General features: G+C 33.0%; 1 protein-coding gene across 5 annotated transcripts; it reads right to left on the bottom strand.

Moving 5' to 3' along the window:
• Positions 1 to 9,755: 9,755 nt before the first annotated feature.
• Positions 9,756 to 14,197, bottom strand: LOC108331995 (uncharacterized). 5 transcript variants are annotated; one of them, XM_052876140.1, is made up of 4 exons: positions 13,783 to 14,197; positions 11,416 to 12,596; positions 10,408 to 11,318; positions 9,756 to 10,322 (listed from the first exon to the last, which is right to left on the bottom strand). In XM_052876140.1, exons 2-4 carry the CDS (start codon positions 12,560 to 12,562, stop codon positions 10,251 to 10,253), a joined length of 2,130 nt encoding a protein of 709 aa, XP_052732100.1. In that variant the 5' UTR covers positions 12,563 to 12,596; positions 13,783 to 14,197; the 3' UTR covers positions 9,756 to 10,250. The 5 variants fall into 5 exon arrangements, with proteins under 5 accessions (XP_052732100.1, XP_017422555.1, XP_017422554.1 ...); XM_017567066.2 differs by having other exon boundaries at positions 9,756 to 10,212; positions 13,783 to 14,192; XM_017567065.2 differs by lacking the exon at positions 13,783 to 14,197 and adding an exon at positions 12,862 to 13,782 and having other exon boundaries at positions 9,756 to 10,212; positions 11,416 to 12,590.
• Positions 14,198 to 18,732: the final 4,535 nt, after the last annotated feature.

The following is an 18,732-nucleotide window of genomic DNA, read 5'->3' on the forward strand; positions in this document are numbered from 1 at the left end:
AAAATCTTTGTATAGTTATATTAAGAGGATATAAATAAAACAAATACTTTTTATGTGTTATATTTGAATATTTTTATTTATTATTTTTTCACATGAGAATATATAAATAAAACAAACTCTTCATTTATTAGGTAATGCAAAATTTATCTTATTTACACTCTTATTCTTAATTTTTTGTTTTATTTGTAGAAATCTTTAAGTTAAACCAATTTTCATTATTTATCAACAAATCGATTAGTTTGATATCTGAAATGTTTTCTTAGATATCTAAGATATTTTTCATCTTATTATGTCTTTTACATATTTGTTTTTCTTTGCTGTGTGGTTATCAAATTGTTTTTATCAAATTGTTTATAAGATACACATATGATTATTTTTATATCTTTTTTATATTTTTGGTTATTTATTCTTATAATGTAGAATACTGATTTTATATTTTTTTATATAATTATTTTTATTTTCTAATTCATTATCATAAGTGTAATTATATCAATATAATTATATAAAAAAATTCATTTATTATAATATAATAATTTAATATCATTGTTATGAATTTTATCTATCATCCTTCATCATATATTAAAGTCAAAGGATAAAAAATTTATATTAAATTTTAATTATTATTAGTTTAATATTTTGTTCTTTTGTATAATTCCATAATGGTGTATTCTAATTTTTATTAGTATATAAAAAAGAGATTTCATTAAAATGTAAAGAATGAGAATAAAAAATTTAAAATATTTTTAAAAATTTGAATATTTATTTTTTTGGTAACTTTTTAAAAATATTTTAGATTTTATCAATTTTATTTTGTTAATATTTGCAAATTTAATAAATATTTTAGATTTTGTAAAATTTTATTTGGTACTGAAATTTAAAATGTATATAATTATAATTTTCTTTATAAATATTTAATATTAAAAAATATGAAAATGTGTCTTTTTGATATTGAATAATTGATATTGTTATGTTTCCTTTATAAGAATTGATTATTACTTTATAAATAATAATTAATCGTTATTGAATAAATAAGAGAACAAGTACAGGTATGAGTACAAGTATATATACCTATTATTTGGTGGAAATGAAGATGTGGTAAAAAAATTATACTAATTAGATTTGGGTATGGAAATGAATTTTTTCTTTGGATATGAATATGTAATAATAAAATTCGTCCTTACTAAGTCTTATCATCATCCCTAATTGTATTACATAAATACATAAAATAAATTACAAAAACAAAACATTCGAAAGTGAATCATCCCACCATCCTTGTGACAATGTTAGAGTTGATGGACAGCATAAGAGGAAGAAAGGAGAAAGGATAAGGGAGAATAGAGGTCAACAAAATAGTAGGGCTGGGCAAAAATAATCACTGTTTAATGTTTGATTTAGCAGTGTTATGGTTTGTAGTGTTTGGAAGTTTGTGGTATTTAAAGGCTCAATTAAATGTTTGTTTATTGTGAAATTTTGAGGTTAGAGAAGATAAAGTCATAAACTTGTGTTGTTTCTCTTGATTTTGTGTCTTGTTGAATCTAAATCAAATACATTATTGTATATAATTTTATATTTATAGATGATAAGATGAGTTGAGTTGGACATAAAATAAAATTTATAAAATTAAAAATTTATTTGTTTATTTTGATATTGTCTATCTAGTCTATCAATACACCAAAATATGGACCATACTCATTTGGATGTTAATCATTTTAAAAAAATTATAAAAATAAACAATAACTAAAAAGATTAAATTTTTTTTATATTATATTTTTCTATAACCAATTTCGTCGGAATTAGTAAATAAAAGTGAAGAGGAAATAATAAAACGTAAAATAGACTTCATATAAATTTATTATTTTTAAGAAAAAAGTTTTTATTATTTTTTATCCTTTTCTTTTTCTTTCCTGTATGTGTTTATTTTATTATTATTATTTTTTAATTTTATTTTATTGTGTTTTAATTTTATTTACTTATTTTCGTTTTTTTTAATTTTTATTTTTGAACTTCCTTTTTTTTAATTTTAATTATCACTAATTTCTCTTCTTATTTGTTTTTTTAATGAAAAAAGATTTTAAAATATTAGATAAAAACGTGCATAATAGTTTTGCTTTAAAGAAAAAAAAAGAGAAAAAAGAAATTGAAAATGGAAAAAATTTTGGCAGTAGGTTTGACTGAAAAAAGGAAAAAGACAAAAGAGAAGGAAGTATGTTGAGAGAGAGCGAGAAAAACGGTTGAGGATTTGTTTTGAAAAAAATTATACACAACTCATTACCACAGCAAAAGGGGCACTGAGCAGAAAAGAGTGAAACGACTTACATAAGTGCTGCACAAAAACCTTGCTGCCCTCCTTTACTACACTAGGTTTTTTTGTTTCATTTTCTCCGTTTCTCTGTCAGTGCCTCTCCACACCACCATTGACGAAAAATCCGAGAAAGATGAGCCAGTACTGCATGTACGAAGCTATTGGTCTCGGCGGATACTCAATAAGTTCATTCCTCTTTATTCTATTTTTCACTTTCTTTCTAGAGCTATTATAGGTAATGTAATTCAGTGATCACTCTTTCTCTTTTTTTTAATACTCGCAGACCATTTACAGAGGCAAGAAGAAAATTACTAAGAATATTAACGAGTATTTGGCCATCAAGAAAGTGGATAAGTGTCAGGAACCTGAGGTCGTAGAAGAGGTAGTCATTAAAACTGATTTAGTGTGCTTCCCTGTGTTTCTTGTTTTTTTTTTCAATACTAAGCCTGTTACTGCTATAATGTTTTAGTTTGCAACATATTAATTTTCATGAGATATAGGTCCCACTTTTCTCTTATAATTTTTGTTGAGATACAAGGCTAAGTTTTCCTGATTTAATGCAAGCAAAAATTCTTTGTTTTAGGGGATTGCTTCTCATGATCATGGCTAGAAAATCATCTTTGTTTACTTAGTTTCCTAATTTATTGGTATAGTTTTAGGATACTAAAATTATATTTCTTCTTCTTGATTAATTAGAATTACATTTGCTTTATATTAGAAGAAATGACTAAAACCTTTTAATTACAGACAACGAAAACTCTCACAAACACCTACTCTCTCATAAGCTCAAAAACGCGTATACACACTCAAAAGTTGGTTGTCGGGAAGGTGCAAGTAAATACAAATTTTCCCATTAACAAATTAATGTAAAAAAAAGATAGAGATTAGAATGAACCATATAACTTGAAAAAAAAGGTCAGAATTTTTATCTCTATAAATTGAGCCTAATTGGAATGGGGAGGCAACATTGATATTTTTTGTTTTAACTTACTTTAGGAAAACAATTACGTTTTTCATTCTAAAATTGAAAAACAATAGAGTGATTATTTTTTGAAGATAAACTAACCCAAATACATATTAAATAAAAAATAAATAATTAAATAGAAAATAAATTAATACCTTTAGATCCCACTCAAGCCTGTCTATGACCATTCAAATAAAAAGGCTGGTGACATGTTGGTCCGTCAATTTTGAACAAAAAGGCATTGCTGATTTTTATTTACAGAAATTGGAGGAATAATCTATCCATTGCCTATGTCAGTCCCTGAAACTGCCCGATTGATTCATTGGACAACATTTCGGACATATCATAGGACATGTCTAGATCAAACAGAGAGCTCATTGGAAGTAGCCACATTAGATGAAAGTGAATGCATTTGTGGCATATGCGTGGCCTGAAATGCACTCTGTCCATGTGGTGAATGATGTGAGAAGAACGGTCCTTGAGAATATGTAAGCTGATGCATTCCCAAGCCATAGTTATCAGCGGGCATCGCTATTTGCAATCCCAGCCTATGGACTTCTTTCTTTAGTGCTTCGTTTAGAGCCGTGCATTTTACAATTTTTGGAGACAGGGTTGAAGTCGTGAATAATAGTTGAATGCATCTGTTATGTTAAACGTTCAGCTAATGTATTGTTATTTATGACTAATATTCACGACTTCAACCCCTGCCTCCAAAAATTGTAAAATGCACAGCTCTAAATGAAGCACTGACGAAAGTCAAAATTTCTTAGTCGATTATATCATTAACTATTTCTTTCTTTTATATGTAGGTTACGAGGAAATTCTCATGAATCCAATTATTTCTGCCGCTTCTGTTATTGCTGCTGGATTGGCCGTAGGGCTTGCTTCTATTGGACCTGGGGTTGGTCAAGGCACTGCCGCAGGGCAAACTGTAGAGGGGATTGCACGACAACCAGAAGCAGAGGAAAAAATACGGGATACTTTATTACTTAGTCTGGCTTTTATGGAAGCTTTAACAATTTACGGGCTGGTTGTAGCATTAGCACTTTTATTTGCTAATCCTTTTGTTTAATCCTAAAAAGATAGAAATACATATGTGGACTTCCTTTTTCGAATTATATTAATATTTCACTCCTACAATTCTTTATCCGTTCGGATAAGAACACATGGGAAGGACTGCTGCGGATTGCAACAAGAGAGATAGCGATGCCCGCTGATAACTATGGCTTGGGAATGCATCAGCTTACATATTCTGAAGGACCGTTCTTCTCACATCATTCACCACATGGACAGAGTGCATTTCAGGCCACGCATATGTCACAGAAGCATTCACTCTCATCTAATGTGGGTACTTCCAATGAGCCTCTATTTGATCTAGACATGCCCTATGATATGTCCGAAATGTTGTTCAATGAATCATTCGGGCAGTTTCAGCGGTTGGACATAGGCAACGGGGTTTCTCAGGTTCTGATGCCAGATTATTCCTCCAATTTCTGTTAATAAAAATCAGCAATACCTTTTTGTTCAAAATTGACTGACCAACATGTCACCAGCCTTTTTATTCGAATGGTCACGGGCTTGAGTGGGATCTAAAGGTATTAATTTATTTTTTATTTAATTGTTTATTTTTTATTTAATGTGTTTGGGTTAGTTTATTTTCAAAAAAATAATCATCCTATTGTTTTTCAATTTTAGAATGAAAAACGTAATTGTTTTCCTAAAGTAAGTTAAAACAAAAAATATCAGTGTTGTCTCCCCCATTCCAATTAGGCTCAATGTATAGAGATCAAAATTCTAACCCTTTTTTTAAGTTATATGGTTCATTCTAATCTCTCTTTTTTTTTTTACATTAATTTGTTTATGGAAAAATTTGTATTTACTTGCACCATCCCGACAACAAACTTTTGAGTGTGTATACACGTTTTTGCGCTTATAAGAGAGTAGGTGTTTGTGAGAGTTTTCGTTGTCTGTAATTAAAAAGTTTTAGTCATTTCTTCTAATATAAAGCAAATGTAATTCTAATCAATCAAGAAGAAGAAATATAATTTTAGTATCCTAAAACTATACCAATAAATTAGGAAACTAAGCAAACAAAGATGGTTTTCTAGCCATGATCATGAGAAGCAATCCCCTAAAACAAAGAATTTTTGCTTGCATTAAATCAGGAAAACTTACAAACACGAGCCTTGTATCTCAACAAAAATTTAGAGAAAAGTGGGACCTATATCTCATGAAAATTAATCTGTTGCAAACTAAAACATTATAGCAGTAACAGGCTTAGTATTGAAAAAAAAAACAAGAAACACAGGGAAGCACACTAAATCAGTTTTAATGACTACCTCTTCTAGGACCTCAGGTTCCTGACACTTATCCACTTTCTTGATGGCCAAATACTCGTTAATATTCTTAGTAAATTTTCTTCTTGCCTCTGTAAATGGTCTGCGAGTATTAAAAAAAAGAGAAAGAGTGATCACTGAGTTACATTACCTATAATAGCTCTAGAAAGAAAGTGAAAAATAGAATAAAGAGGAAAGAACTTATTGAGTATCCGCCGAGACCAATAGCTTCGTACATGCAGTACTGGCTCATCTTTCTCAGATTTTTCCGTCACTGGTGGTGTGGAGGAGGCACTGACAGAGAAACGGAGAAAATGAAACAAGAAAACGTAGTGTAATAAAGGAGGGCAGCAAGGTTTTTGTGCAGCACTTGCTGTAAGTCGTTTCACTCTCTTCTGCTCAGTGCCCCTTTTGCTGTGGTAATGAGTTGTGTATAATTTTTTTCAAAAGAAATCCTCGACCGTTTTTCTCGCTCTCTCTCAACATACTTCCTTCTCTTTTTTCTTTTTCCTTTATTCAGCCAAACCTACTGCCAAAAATTTTTCCATTTTCAATTTTTTTTTCTCTTTTTTTCTTTAAAGCAAAACTATTATGCACGTTTTTATCTAATATTTTAAAATCTTCTTTTATTAAAAAAACAAATAAAAAGATAAATTAGTGATAATTAAAATTAAAAAAAAAAGGAAGTTCAAAAATAAAAATTAAAATAAAAACGAAAATAAGTAAATAAAAATAAAACACAATAAAATAAAATTAAAAAATAATAATAATAATAAAATAAATGCATACTGGAAAGAAAAAAAGAGAAAAAAAAATTAATAAAAACTTTTTTCTTAAAAATAATAAATTTATATGAAGTTTATTTTACGTTTTATTATTTCCTCTTCATTCCATATTATCTTTATTTACCAATTCCGACGAAATTGGTTATGGAAAAATATAATATAAAAAAGTTAATTTTTTAAGTTATTGTTTACTTTTATAATTTCTTTAAAATGATTATCATCCAAACGAGACTGATCCATATTTTGATTTATTATAGATTAGATAGACTATCAAAATAAACAGACAAACTTTTAATTCTATAAATTTTATTTTATGTGGATTTCCATGTTTGTCGAACTTAACTTATCTTATCATTTATAAATAAAAAATTATATAAAAATTAGTTTATGTAAATTATGTAAATCCATGTAAAATTTTATTTTATTTGAATTTACATATTGGTTTGTCGAACTCAACTCATCTCATCACAATTTTGTAATTTGGAATTTATCACAGTTTTGTCATCGTATTACTTTTTATATCGATTTTAAGTCAAACTGGTATAGAAAAGTTTCTGATATTTATGAAATTATCATTGCACCACTTTCTATACTGATAATTATAACCGATATAAATAAGAAGTAAAAAAAATTCTACACTGATGAATGATGAAAATTACAATATTTTTGTATGTACAATTTTATAACATAAAAGTAATTTTAGTCACTCCTGCTTAAATCTTCAAACATCCATAACACACAAGTTTAAATAACATAAAGAAATTTTTAATCCAAAATTTTAAAATGATAAATTTATGAGTTTTTTTTTGTACTATATTCAATTTTATCATATTTATTCACTGAAACTAAAACTCATACATGAATTTTAACAATACTATCTTTTAATCCATTCATGTTGATACTTTTCCTCGACTAAAAATATTTCAAACTACGAACATCATTTACATGTATTTTATTCATCATAACGAAATTCACCTATATATCTAATCCTTACTCAAAAAATAAGTCTAACCTTCTTTTTTATATCACTAATAAATCTTTCGATAGATAATTCACTGATAGACACAACACCAATATTATTAAAATATAAGCTTAGGATTCGTGAAACTGTCTCATTTGTAGATTTGTACATCAGCTGAGAATATGAAAGCACCATAGCCATAGAGTTGGTGGGGAAGAATAAATGTATGTTATTTTCCAAAGTATCCACTATTAAAAATGTATGCTATTGTCTTGTCTTTTTTTCCTTTTCTTTTCTCTCAAAACGATTATTGCTTCTTTTTCCACCGTAGTGCGACACTGAAAACAGATAAACGTTGTATGCAAAGAGGATAAAGAAGAAGAAGAAAAAAGCAGATCTAGTTGAAGTGATAAGCCACTTAAAGGGGGAAAAATAATCAAAGTGGGCATGTTTTCAAGTTATTTTCAACTTAATGTTAATCCAATATTCCTTTCCTTTTATGTTTTTCTCTTAAAGCAACTTACTAATTGAACGGGAAAATCAACTTATACCACAAACTTCCTTACTTTTCAAATATCCACCTCATATTTATTGGCGAATTAATGTATTCATATAAAATATATTAATAGCCTCAAATACCATAATGTTTATTTGAAGTGTAAGATGAAGATATTCATTGTATTGAGCCAAATTATATTATAATTAAATATTGTAGAGTGATGTTCCCTCCACCACTCCATTTTCTCCCTACACCTCATCAATTTTTTTAAAATTCTAAATTTATCTTTTTTACTTTTTACTTTTACCAATTTTACTTTTTGTTTTTTAAAACCCTAATCTCAATCCCCTCTCACTTACACTTTCTCTTTCACTCTTAGCAGCAAACCCCATCCCTCACTCTCAGCAGCAAGCCCCCATCTCCTAGTGTCACTTTCTCTCTTTCTCTTAATTTCCACTTCCGTTAACACAAAATTTGACAGAAAAAGAAGAAGATAAATTAAACTAACTATTTTTTTCTTTTATTCATCTTTTATTTTGTACTCAACAAACATATTTCTCTTTCATTGCAACATTCTAAATACAAATGTAATTTTAAGCATAGATTTTCAAGTTTGGTTATTTAAAGATAAGGAAGTGGGGAAGAAATTTTTAGCAGATTATATTATGGAATCATGATACTTCAAAACTCATTAGAAGTTATAAATGTTTTAAATTTACACCATGCAAAATTTGTTTTTTCTGTCAAATTGTGTGTTAATGGGTGAAAATTAAGAGAAAGAGAGAAAGTGAAAGTGAGGGGTGAGGACTTGCTGTCAAGAGTGTAAGGGAAAGTGAAAGTGAGAGAGATTGAGATTAGAGTTTTAAAAAATAAAATGTAAAATTGGTAAAAGTAAAAAGGATAAATTTAAAATTAAAAAAAATTGGAGAGGTGAAGGGAGAAGATGGGATGGTAGAGAGAGCATCACTCAATATTGTATGGTTTGAAAGCCCAAGAAGATAAATTTGAGGACTCATTCATTGGATAATGGCCCAACAAAGGAGAAGATTAGAATGTTGTAATGAACACGTCTTTTCCACACTTTCACCACCCCAAAATGAAACTCACTTTTATGGACCAGTTTTGGTGCTCACACTTTTCTGTTCTTTTTTCCTTTATGCTTTTCTTCTACTTTCCAATTTGAAAGCTAAATGGGAAAAAGAGAGAGATATGAGAATTGTTCCCTCACAACTTTTTAGAAAAAGAGAGAACTTGTTACATCACTGAGCTATCATATCCCATATATCCCACCTTATTTATTCTATGAAATATTATTTCAACAAAATGAAAATATTTCACTGATCAAAAACTCATGCGATTACCAAAAGTTTAACAAAAAAAATAAAACTTACGTGAACTTTAAGTCTAATTCAACTTCACAAAACCGATTTGTAGGATGAGATTTGCACCCACTTATAAAGTATAAATAGACTTTATCTCTAGTTCGACAATGGTTGAAAACAGAAATGTTTACTTAAAACTCGCTAGAATAGACTCTAACCATGACTTTGATACCATATTAGAAAGCGAGTTTTAATTTAATTTAATCCCATAAAACTGGCTTTGCACCTTACTTATATATTATAAATTGGTCTTATCTGTTGTCGATGTAAGACTTCCAACATGGGATAGAGCTTGTCAACGACATAATGATAGGTAGGTATATTTGGTGGCGTATGTTATAAATGGGAATACGATATTTTTTAAATAAAACAAGAGCGCATTAAAATCTTCATTTATTTATCGAACCTAACAGACAGCAAAATATTTAAGGCCACGAGATAAGGAAAATACGTGAAGTTTAGATTGCTGTTATGTTGTCACCTTTTAATAAGGTGGGTCTGCGAGTTGGTTCAAGTCAACCAAGGAGACAGGAAAAATCGTGAAAGTTTGAATTTGCATTGGAATCTTTGTATACAGATTGGTGTTATAAAGTAGAGTAATAGGTATAGTATAGACAAATAAACACATGAATTCGTTGCTACCTTCTCAAACATGTCATTCCTTCACGAGCTAGTGTTCCCTCAAGATCTCCTATAATTCTAGCTGTCCTAACTTCAAGACCTCTTTGAACTTCATGGAACAGGTTTTTAATACTGTCGGCAAACCGGTTCATGTCAATGCCAGAACTTTTCTGCATCTCTTCTGCCACCCCAACAAACCCACAAACAATCTTCGACTGAATTTCCACCCATTTTTGTCCTGTTGCAACTATGTACCTCTGTAGTTGAAATGTCTCCTCTAGGAACTGTTCCAGTGTTGATGTTTTCTCCTTTGCTCTTGCAACATTCAAATCTCCACTGCTTGCATAGAGCTCATTCCCGTGCTGAAATAATGTGCAACAAATGATTCATTCATTCATGCTCAACTTCGGAGTGCCAAATGGAATTGGACACTGGAGTTTATAATATAGCAGTTCATCATTGCTCCATTTTTCTATTTCATAAAAGGGTATCAAAAAGATGCTAAAAATGCTCACATGAATTTAAAGATAATGGAACTATATAGAATTAATGCTTACCATCCGTTTGCAAAGATCATCTGTCTTCTCTTGGAGGGATTGATATCTTGCAACTTGTTTATTGAGCAGAGTAGTCAAGGACAGATATGCCTTCATACCAACTTTGCTATCATCATTGATTTCTGCTTGCTCTTCATTCGCTTGTTTTCCTGTTAACCTTTCAACAAGAAGAAGTTGCTGCTTCAGCCTCTTGATCTTGTAAGATACTCCAAGAGCGTGAAGATCCATCTTCCATAGGGACTGTTTTGTTGAACTGGGGGTCTGGCTGGTAGATGCTATCTTTTCGGAAGCATCGGCTTCTACTTTATTTGGAGACAGGTTTTGAATATGAGTAGCACTATCCTCCCTGGAAACATTTTTTTCTTCTTCTTCAATCTCATTTTCTGGAGATTGAACAAGTAAACTACCATTGTTAAGTTGGTCATGGTGCAGACAGTGTACTTCCCTCTCACAATCTTCCTCAACAGAATTTTCAATCATTTCTAGCACTTTTTCACCTGGCTTTCTCTTGACAACCTTCACTTTTGACCAGACACCATCTTGAGCTAGTTCTGAAGATTGTGGAGGGAAACTTGAGTTAATTTTTGAGGGCCTTAATTTTGAAACAAATTTCTCTTGCAGGGAAGTCAGTTCATCTTCTCTCTCCAACAGTAAGGTCTCTAATCTCATCTTGTCATGTCTCAGCTGTGTCACATCCTTGACCAGCTCCTCGACATGTGCCTGCATCTGTTTCATTTCTAATTCTGTCCTCAACAACTGCCAGCGAAACGCCTCAACTTTCTCTTCTTTGAGCTGCATTTGTTCAGCAAAAGCATCTAGCTCTAAATGATGCCTCTGTTTAATCAAGGTTGCGTACCTTTCTGCCTCAGCTCGCATCCAATCCTCCAAACGTTTAGCATTAGCAGGAATAGCTGAGGACCAGATTATGGGAGAAAGGGTCAACGAAACTCTGTATAGTAGCAACAAATAAAATCAGATACAATAAAAGATTGAAGAGTTTAGTCTTACACAAGTCTCCAATTCTTTGCTGCGAATAGTGATCAGGAAAGGGAGAAGGTTGGTCTGGTTCATTTGCAATGTGTGAGGACCCTGTGGAACCATGCTGCATACCTCTAGCACTAGGGAAAACATCCATCCTTGAACTCAAGTTCACCAACATGCTTTTTAAGGAATGTCGTTCATGTTTTCCTTCTGAAACTGCCTTCCATCGCTGTGTCTCCTGCTCTGCTTGCTTCCTCCTAGCTTTTGATAACTTGACCTCCTTTAACAGCATTTGCTTCTCTGCAGTGTCCAGTTTAGATTTCCTCAACATAGCTGACAAAATTTTATCCTTCTGTTCCAAATCTTTGTGAAATTTTGCAATCTCCAAAGACAACTTCTGGACCATCAAATCTGATTCCTCCTTCTTCTCCACTACAGAAGCAAGTTCTTGTCTAGTAGCTTCCACTTGCTTAACTGCGCGACCAAGTTCAGCCTCAAGCTGTCTCTGGTTTGACACAAGTTCAATGAAAGCAGTTTTGTGCTTCCTTAGATCAGAAGAATGCTCTTGAGCTTCACGCCTGGCGGAATCTCTCATTTCTTCAGCATCCTTCTCAACCTTGTTGAGCTTTTCTTCTAGCTCCTTCCTCCTCTGCTCCTCCTGTTCCATCTCCTTGTCTCTTGACTCCACCAAAGCCTCCATGTCCTTCAATTTCTGATTCAATTCACAAATAGCAGCATCCTTGTTTCTCTCAAAAACTCTCAACTCAGTCAGTAGAGCCCCAATCTGCTGGCGGAGTCTCCTCCTTTCACTCAACCAGCTTTGCTCTTGTGCTGCAAAGATGCCCACAACTTTCTCATTGGCCTTGGCATCCTCGTGCCGCATCCTTTTCAGGTTCTCAAGTTCTCTCTCAGCACTTCTGAGTCGGAACTCTCCCCCATCAGGCATTCCCTTCTGAAGCTTCCACACTACCAACCCCAACAGCTGAGCACTCCCTTGAAGCATGGTGTCACGGATTTTACACCATCTTTGAACTTCAACTTGTGGCACTTCTGTGAGGACTTGGAGCGCAAAGAATGCACAAGAAACACCAAAATACATGGGATACATGCTTTCAGTGTCACTCTTGTTGTCACACCCAACTCTATCCAAAACAGAAATTTCCTCCTCACCCATTCCTGTGAGATCGGATTCTCTGGCACCTCTGCAACTGAAAACCAAAAGTTAAAAAACAAAACCAGCAAACTTTAAGTCCCACATTACCTTACAACTCACATGATTCAGACCACATATATGGGGAAAAGTATAGACCCACTTCTGATAAAACAGATCACAAAATGATTCAATAATTGGGAACCAACTAGGCTTAGTACATTGCCAGCGCAATAATTGAGGAACAGCAATACCCGGTGAAATTGATGGGTGCAGAATGTGACTAAAGCAACAGTTTCCTTAAAAAACATTCAGCAACTTACATTTCCACTGCTGCAACTTCCAGGGAAAAAACAAGCCACTGAAGCAGAAACTGCAGCTAGGGAAAAAGCATAATCCCAATGGACGATTTAACTCCACCCGTCACACCAAACAGCAAACCTTATGTAACTGATGTGAAAGGTATCTTCCAAAAAAAATGACCCTAGAAATGCATAAAAGATAGCCTCTTACACGTGTAACACTGCACATTCGGTTGAAAAAGGGCACTCTACTACTCTACACTGAATAGAAAGAAAACTATGAATTGTGCTCCCTGGTTTTCAGTGAAACACTGCCCTATATCAACCCCACATGCTCCTCCCTTTCCTTTATTTTAATTTAATTCCCCTTCTTCTCCTACCACCACCAACTCCTACTCTTCACACTCCTTTCTCTTTGCCTAAGCCCTTCACCATTTTAGCAAGCAAAAAGCACTAGATTCCTGGATGCTTGTCACCATTAATTGCAAGAGAGAGAAACTCACCAACAAAAAGAATTCATATCCAAAATCAATTTGCCTATGGAATATTCAATTTAATCAGACTCGCTTACCTGTCTAGTGCTGATCGAAATACACAAGAATAATTAATAAAAGATTTGCAAGACCAGGGTATAAAAAATTTGACATAAATTAGCTATCATAAACAGTACATATTATTTGAAAGTACATAAACTATATTTTTGAATTTCCCTTCTTCGTATAAGTATACAAGTAACACAGGTCGAGAAGAAGAAGGGGTTGCTTTGTAACTTGGTTTACCCAATTTGAAAAATTGGTCCCTCTCGTGATTGGTAGTTTGTAGTATAAAAACAACAATACAAACAACCGAATCGATATCCTTTTCTGGACCACGCACTTATCTTATCCGTCAATTAATCCCACGATTACTGCCCAATTGTTTGCATCCATATAAATATAATACCTTTCACAAGTTAGGAATTTCAAATATCTTCTTCACCAATTCTACAATCTCAGATCCTTCATGGCTGTGGGGCAAAAATATATAAATGTCGCCCTCAGGACATATTCCAAGCAATAAAGTTGTTAAAGGGTCATCATGAACCCCAAACGCACTAGAGGGATATGCTTCTCTTTAATTTGTTTCCTTTTCACAGTAGAGATCTGTAAAAGCTGCAGCCTGTTAAACAAAAGCTATACAACAACAAACTAAATTGATTATAAATGTCAGGTTACATAGCAAAAGAATTAAAGGGAAAAAAAATCAGAACTTTTGGGGAATTTTATGGTAAAAATGTGTTCTTTTTTATGCAATGCATTGCAACGATCTTTCGCTAGTTAAAATTATACTTTCGATTTTGATTTTTGAGTCACAACCACTTTCTTAAGTTGAAGCAACTAATGATAAAAACCTGTGGAAATAAATTGTTTAGAAGACTCTTTCAATGATTATTCAATAATTAATAGGAGAGTCAGCCAGACATAATAAGTATCTCTGATATTTTTATAAGATTTATTTTTATTGGAATCAAGAGGAAAGACAATGATTGTTTTCGTATAGCAATATCATATATTATATTAATGCCTTTATTATTGTCCTGAAGATCACTCATAGGAGCTTTTGCAGTTTCTATGTAAAGTTTTAACGTTTTGCAGAAAATTCAAGATCTGTTATTGGAGTGTGAACTCGGCAATGCCGGCTTCAAATTCTCCCATACATGAATTTTAGAAATGTACTTTTTTTATATATTTTAATTTTGATTCAAGAACATTAAAGACAACGAGATGAGAGGGGCTAAAGGCTGATGTGATATTTATCCACTTTATTGAGTACAGTAGTATTGGTATGACAACGAAGTGTGAGAAAATTTTGATCTTAGGAGGAAGAAAATCGTAGCCTTTGTTCCCTTGAGGGATCTCGAATTTTTGGTGATGCTTATATTGGGCCCATGCAAATTGATACTGTAGCAGAGTTTAATGGGTGATGAATGAATGTACAAATATATAAATGAGCATTGCATCAGTAGCGAGTAGGGGAAGAAACTCACTAACATTAGAGAGATTATTAGAAAGTGTTTTTCTCTTTTATGTTTTTCTTAATGTAAGGAGACATATTTTGTGTAGAGATTACTTCAGCACAAGGTAAAAGTTTCAGTTCTCGACAAACTTAAATTAAGGTTGTTTCAAAGATTAAAATATGATTGGTGGAACAACAAAAAACTACTCACATACTCTTCATCAACTTGCTTTTAGTTAACTTTAATTCTTTTTATTTTCCACATTAAGATTTAGGCGGTTTAATAGTATGTTAATCATTTGTACTTAACTTATCTAAGTATAAATTTATTGTATATAATTTGTCGTTTAAATTCTAATTTTATGATGAATCTCGCGAAAGGTCCAGGTACAGTCTCTCGCAATTTTCTATGGTCCAAGAATAAGCTAAAATTCCTTTTTCTATCTTTCTGTATAACTAACAAAACAAATAAATATATGTTAGGCGTACTACAGAATGAAAAACAAAATGGGTTACCTGTAAAAGTAGTTAGTCACTACCTATCAACTCAAATAAATCATGATGCATAACAAAATACATAAATCCTTGTGCACGCTTGTAGTGGAATGATTGAAGAACTATTGAACCCAAAACTTGAAAATACAATATTCTATTATCACGTAGAGATGCGCACCATTTTCTGCACACACGCAGAAGAATAGGAAATATTCTTCACCATATGAACTATAGAGTATCTGTCATGGTTGCTATCCGAGAAAGAGAGGATATGACATTAGAGGAGAGATGAAAAGATCGGAGACGTCTTCAATATACAAACTATAAAAGAATGGGTTACCCTCAAAAGAATCGATACTCCTTATATGTTTTTTTTTTAAATCGTCAATATTTTGAAAACTGAAACTTCCACTTCTAAATTCACTGAGAATGAATATCAAGAGTATTTAAAGTTAAAGTCTAACAGCTTGACACAACCATCTCAATCTCCTAATACATCAACCGTTTTCATTTCTTAATCTATGGAAGGGTAAAATTCATGAATAATTGACTCAGGTGCTTCTGATCATATTTCTAGTAATATCTCTTTGTTCTCATCTATTTCCTTTTGTGAAAAACCCCATTTCATAACCCTTGCAAATAGATCTAAAACTTCCTCTAAAGGAGTCGATCATGTTTCTTTGTCTCCCTCCCAATCTCAACTTTTTCCTTTTTGTTCCTATTTGTCCTTTTAATTTAATTTTCCTAAGTTAGTTGACCAAAATGTTAAATTGTTCAATACTTTTAATCACAAATCTTTTGTTATACAGGAGCGTGGTTCAGAGAGACACTCCTTTAGTTTTAAATATTTTCTTACCTTCATGGATGAATATTCAAGATGTACTTTTGTTTGTCTTATAAAAATCGTTCTGAATTGTTAGCCATCTTTGCAACCTTTTTGAATGAAATCAAGAATCAATTTGGTCAAGTCATCAAAATATTAAGAAGTGATAATGCCAAAGAGTATTTCTAATCCTCCTTTTCTACCCTCTTGAGTTCCCATGGTATCTTACATCAGTCTACTTGTCCTTATATACCGCAACCAAATAGTATAGCAGAACGAAAAAATAGACACATGGTTGAAACTGCCCATACCCTTTTGCCTGGTGCCCATATTCCTATCCATCACTAGGGTGATGTCATGTTAACTGCATGTTATCTTATTAATAGGACGCACTTCTCCTCTCTTGATAAAAAATCCATTTCTCCATTATGTTTCCTAATGATTCTCTCTTTAATACATCTTTCCGAGTGTTTGGTTGTGTATATTTTGTTCATGGCATGTCTCCAAGTCTAGACAAACTCTCCCTGCTGAAAATGATTCAGCATGAGCTATTGCCCTCAGAAAAGGTACTCGTTCCACTCGAAACCCTCATCCAATTTATAATTTTCTTAGCTATCATCGATTATCGCTCTCCTATTTTTCTCTTTGATTGTTAGGTTTCTACTCCAGAAACCTCCACAGACTAACACGATTCAGTCCGCATACACACACTCAGCAAAAGAATAACCTCTTCTTATATTGACAGTAACAAGAATACAATGTACAGAGAACCAAATGAGAGTCTAACCTTCCCCACGTGATTAAGATTTCCTGTTAGAAACACAATCAATCAAAAAGTCCCCCTCCCTCAACTAACTGAATGTTATTTATACATTCTTATTCCCGTCTTTCCTAACTGCCAAGGCAGTTAGGCAATTAATGTTTATTTCTTCTCTCGTATACTCTTCATGTCCTAACATTACCCTCCGTTCCCTCAACAACCTTGCCCTCAAGGTTGAACTCTGGATATTGGTCCTTGATAGTACTCATGTCCTTCCAGGTTGCACCCTCTCTTCCTCCTTCTTGTTATTCCATCAGTACTTGTTGCACCATCTCTTCTCCCTGCTGCACTTATCTGCTTTCCAGGATTCAAACTGGCCGGAAAGTAGGTCCTTCTGCTTGTAACTCAGGCGGCAGTTCCTTCTCCACCTTATTTTCGCTCACTGCCTTCTTGAGCTCGGATACATGAAAGACCGGGTGTATCCTAACTGTTTCGGGTAACCTGAGTCTATACATCACCTCTCCCACCAGTTGCACCACTTGAAAAGGGCCAAAGTAACGAGCTAATAACTTCGGATGGAGCCTTGTGGGCATAGAAGACTGCCTGTGGGGTCGAATATTCAAGTAAACTCAATCCTCCACCTTTATGTTTGTTGGAAACCTCTTCTTGTTTGCCTGCTTAGTCATTAAATCCTGGGCTCGATTCAAATGGAAGTTCAGTTGTTTGAGAGCTTCATCCCTTGTTACTAATTCTTGGGCAACCGCCTCTACTGGTGTCTCCCCAGGTACGAATCTGCTAAGTGAAGGTGGCGCCCTTCCATATATAGTCTCAAACGGGGTGCATCTGGCTGCAACCTGATAATTAGTATTGTACCAATATTCAACCCAAGGCAGCATTACACTCCAACTTCTTGGCTGTTCAGAATAGAAGCACCGTAAATAATCTTCCAAAACAATGTTTATTACCTCGATTTGGCCATGTAAACACCATGATGAGTGATTTTAAACAAGGCAAGTGTACATCTTGACTGAATTCTATTTGATGAGCTGATTTGAGTAATTACTTGTCTTGGAAGAAAGAGTTTTTGAATGGGTTGAACCATTGTATTGATTGGTTGAAGAATGAGTTATATCTTATTTGCTTGAGGAAAAGCAAAGTTCTAAGTTTGGGGTTGTGATAACGGTTGAAATATCGTTATTTTTATACTTAATTTTGATATTAAAAACACCCTTTTATGATTTAAAAACTAGCTTGAACTCATGTTTTTGCTTTAGTTTTGTAAATAAGAAAGTTGAGGTTATATTTGATGATTTTATCACTAAATTTCCTTGATTTTGTAGGCTATTGGAATGATTTGAAAGAAGAGCTAAAGTATCAAATAGTTGGAATGCTGAAAAGTCAACCAGAATGCAGAAAAGTCAACTAGGGTGCAGAAAAGTCAACCAGAGTGCAGAAAAAGGGCGCTGAGCGCAGAAAAAGGACGTTGAGCGCCAATTTCTTCTGTCTCACGCTTGAGCGCCACCGTTGAGCGTCAGTTTAGTGCTACAGCTACCGTTGGGCGCCCTTTTGGGGCGTTGAGCGCCAGTTTCGTGAGCTTGGACCCCTTTTCTGTTATTTTTATGTTCTATTTAAGGACTTGCACGTCCTAGGGATTGTATCTCTTGATGGCATAAGCACATAAACACACATTTTGCTCCTCTAGAGGGAGATTTGAGGATGCGAGAGTCTCCTCTTCAGTTTCTAGGGCTTTTCTATCTGTTCCATTCCATTGTTCATCTAGTTTCTCTATGATAATGGTGAATTAAAAGAGTACTTGTGT

This window comes from Vigna angularis, chromosome 4 (assembly GCF_016808095.1).
Source record: "Vigna angularis cultivar LongXiaoDou No.4 chromosome 4, ASM1680809v1, whole genome shotgun sequence".
Lineage (NCBI taxonomy): Eukaryota > Viridiplantae > Streptophyta > Magnoliopsida > Fabales > Fabaceae > Vigna > Vigna angularis.

Excerpts from the sequence above, each read along its gene's own strand:
- LOC108331995 (XM_017567066.2), bottom strand. The coding sequence starts at position 12,562 with ATGGGTGAGGAGGAAATTTCTGTTTTGGATAGAGTTGGGTGTGACAAC. Across the intron at positions 11,319-11,415 it reads GCAAAGAATTGGAGACTTGT|CTATTCCTGCTAATGCTAAA; the intron begins GTAAGACTAAAC and ends TCTGGTCCTCAG. Across the intron at positions 10,213-10,407 it reads ATGATCTTTGCAAACGGATG|CACGGGAATGAGCTCTATGC; the intron begins GTAAGCATTAAT and ends ACATTATTTCAG.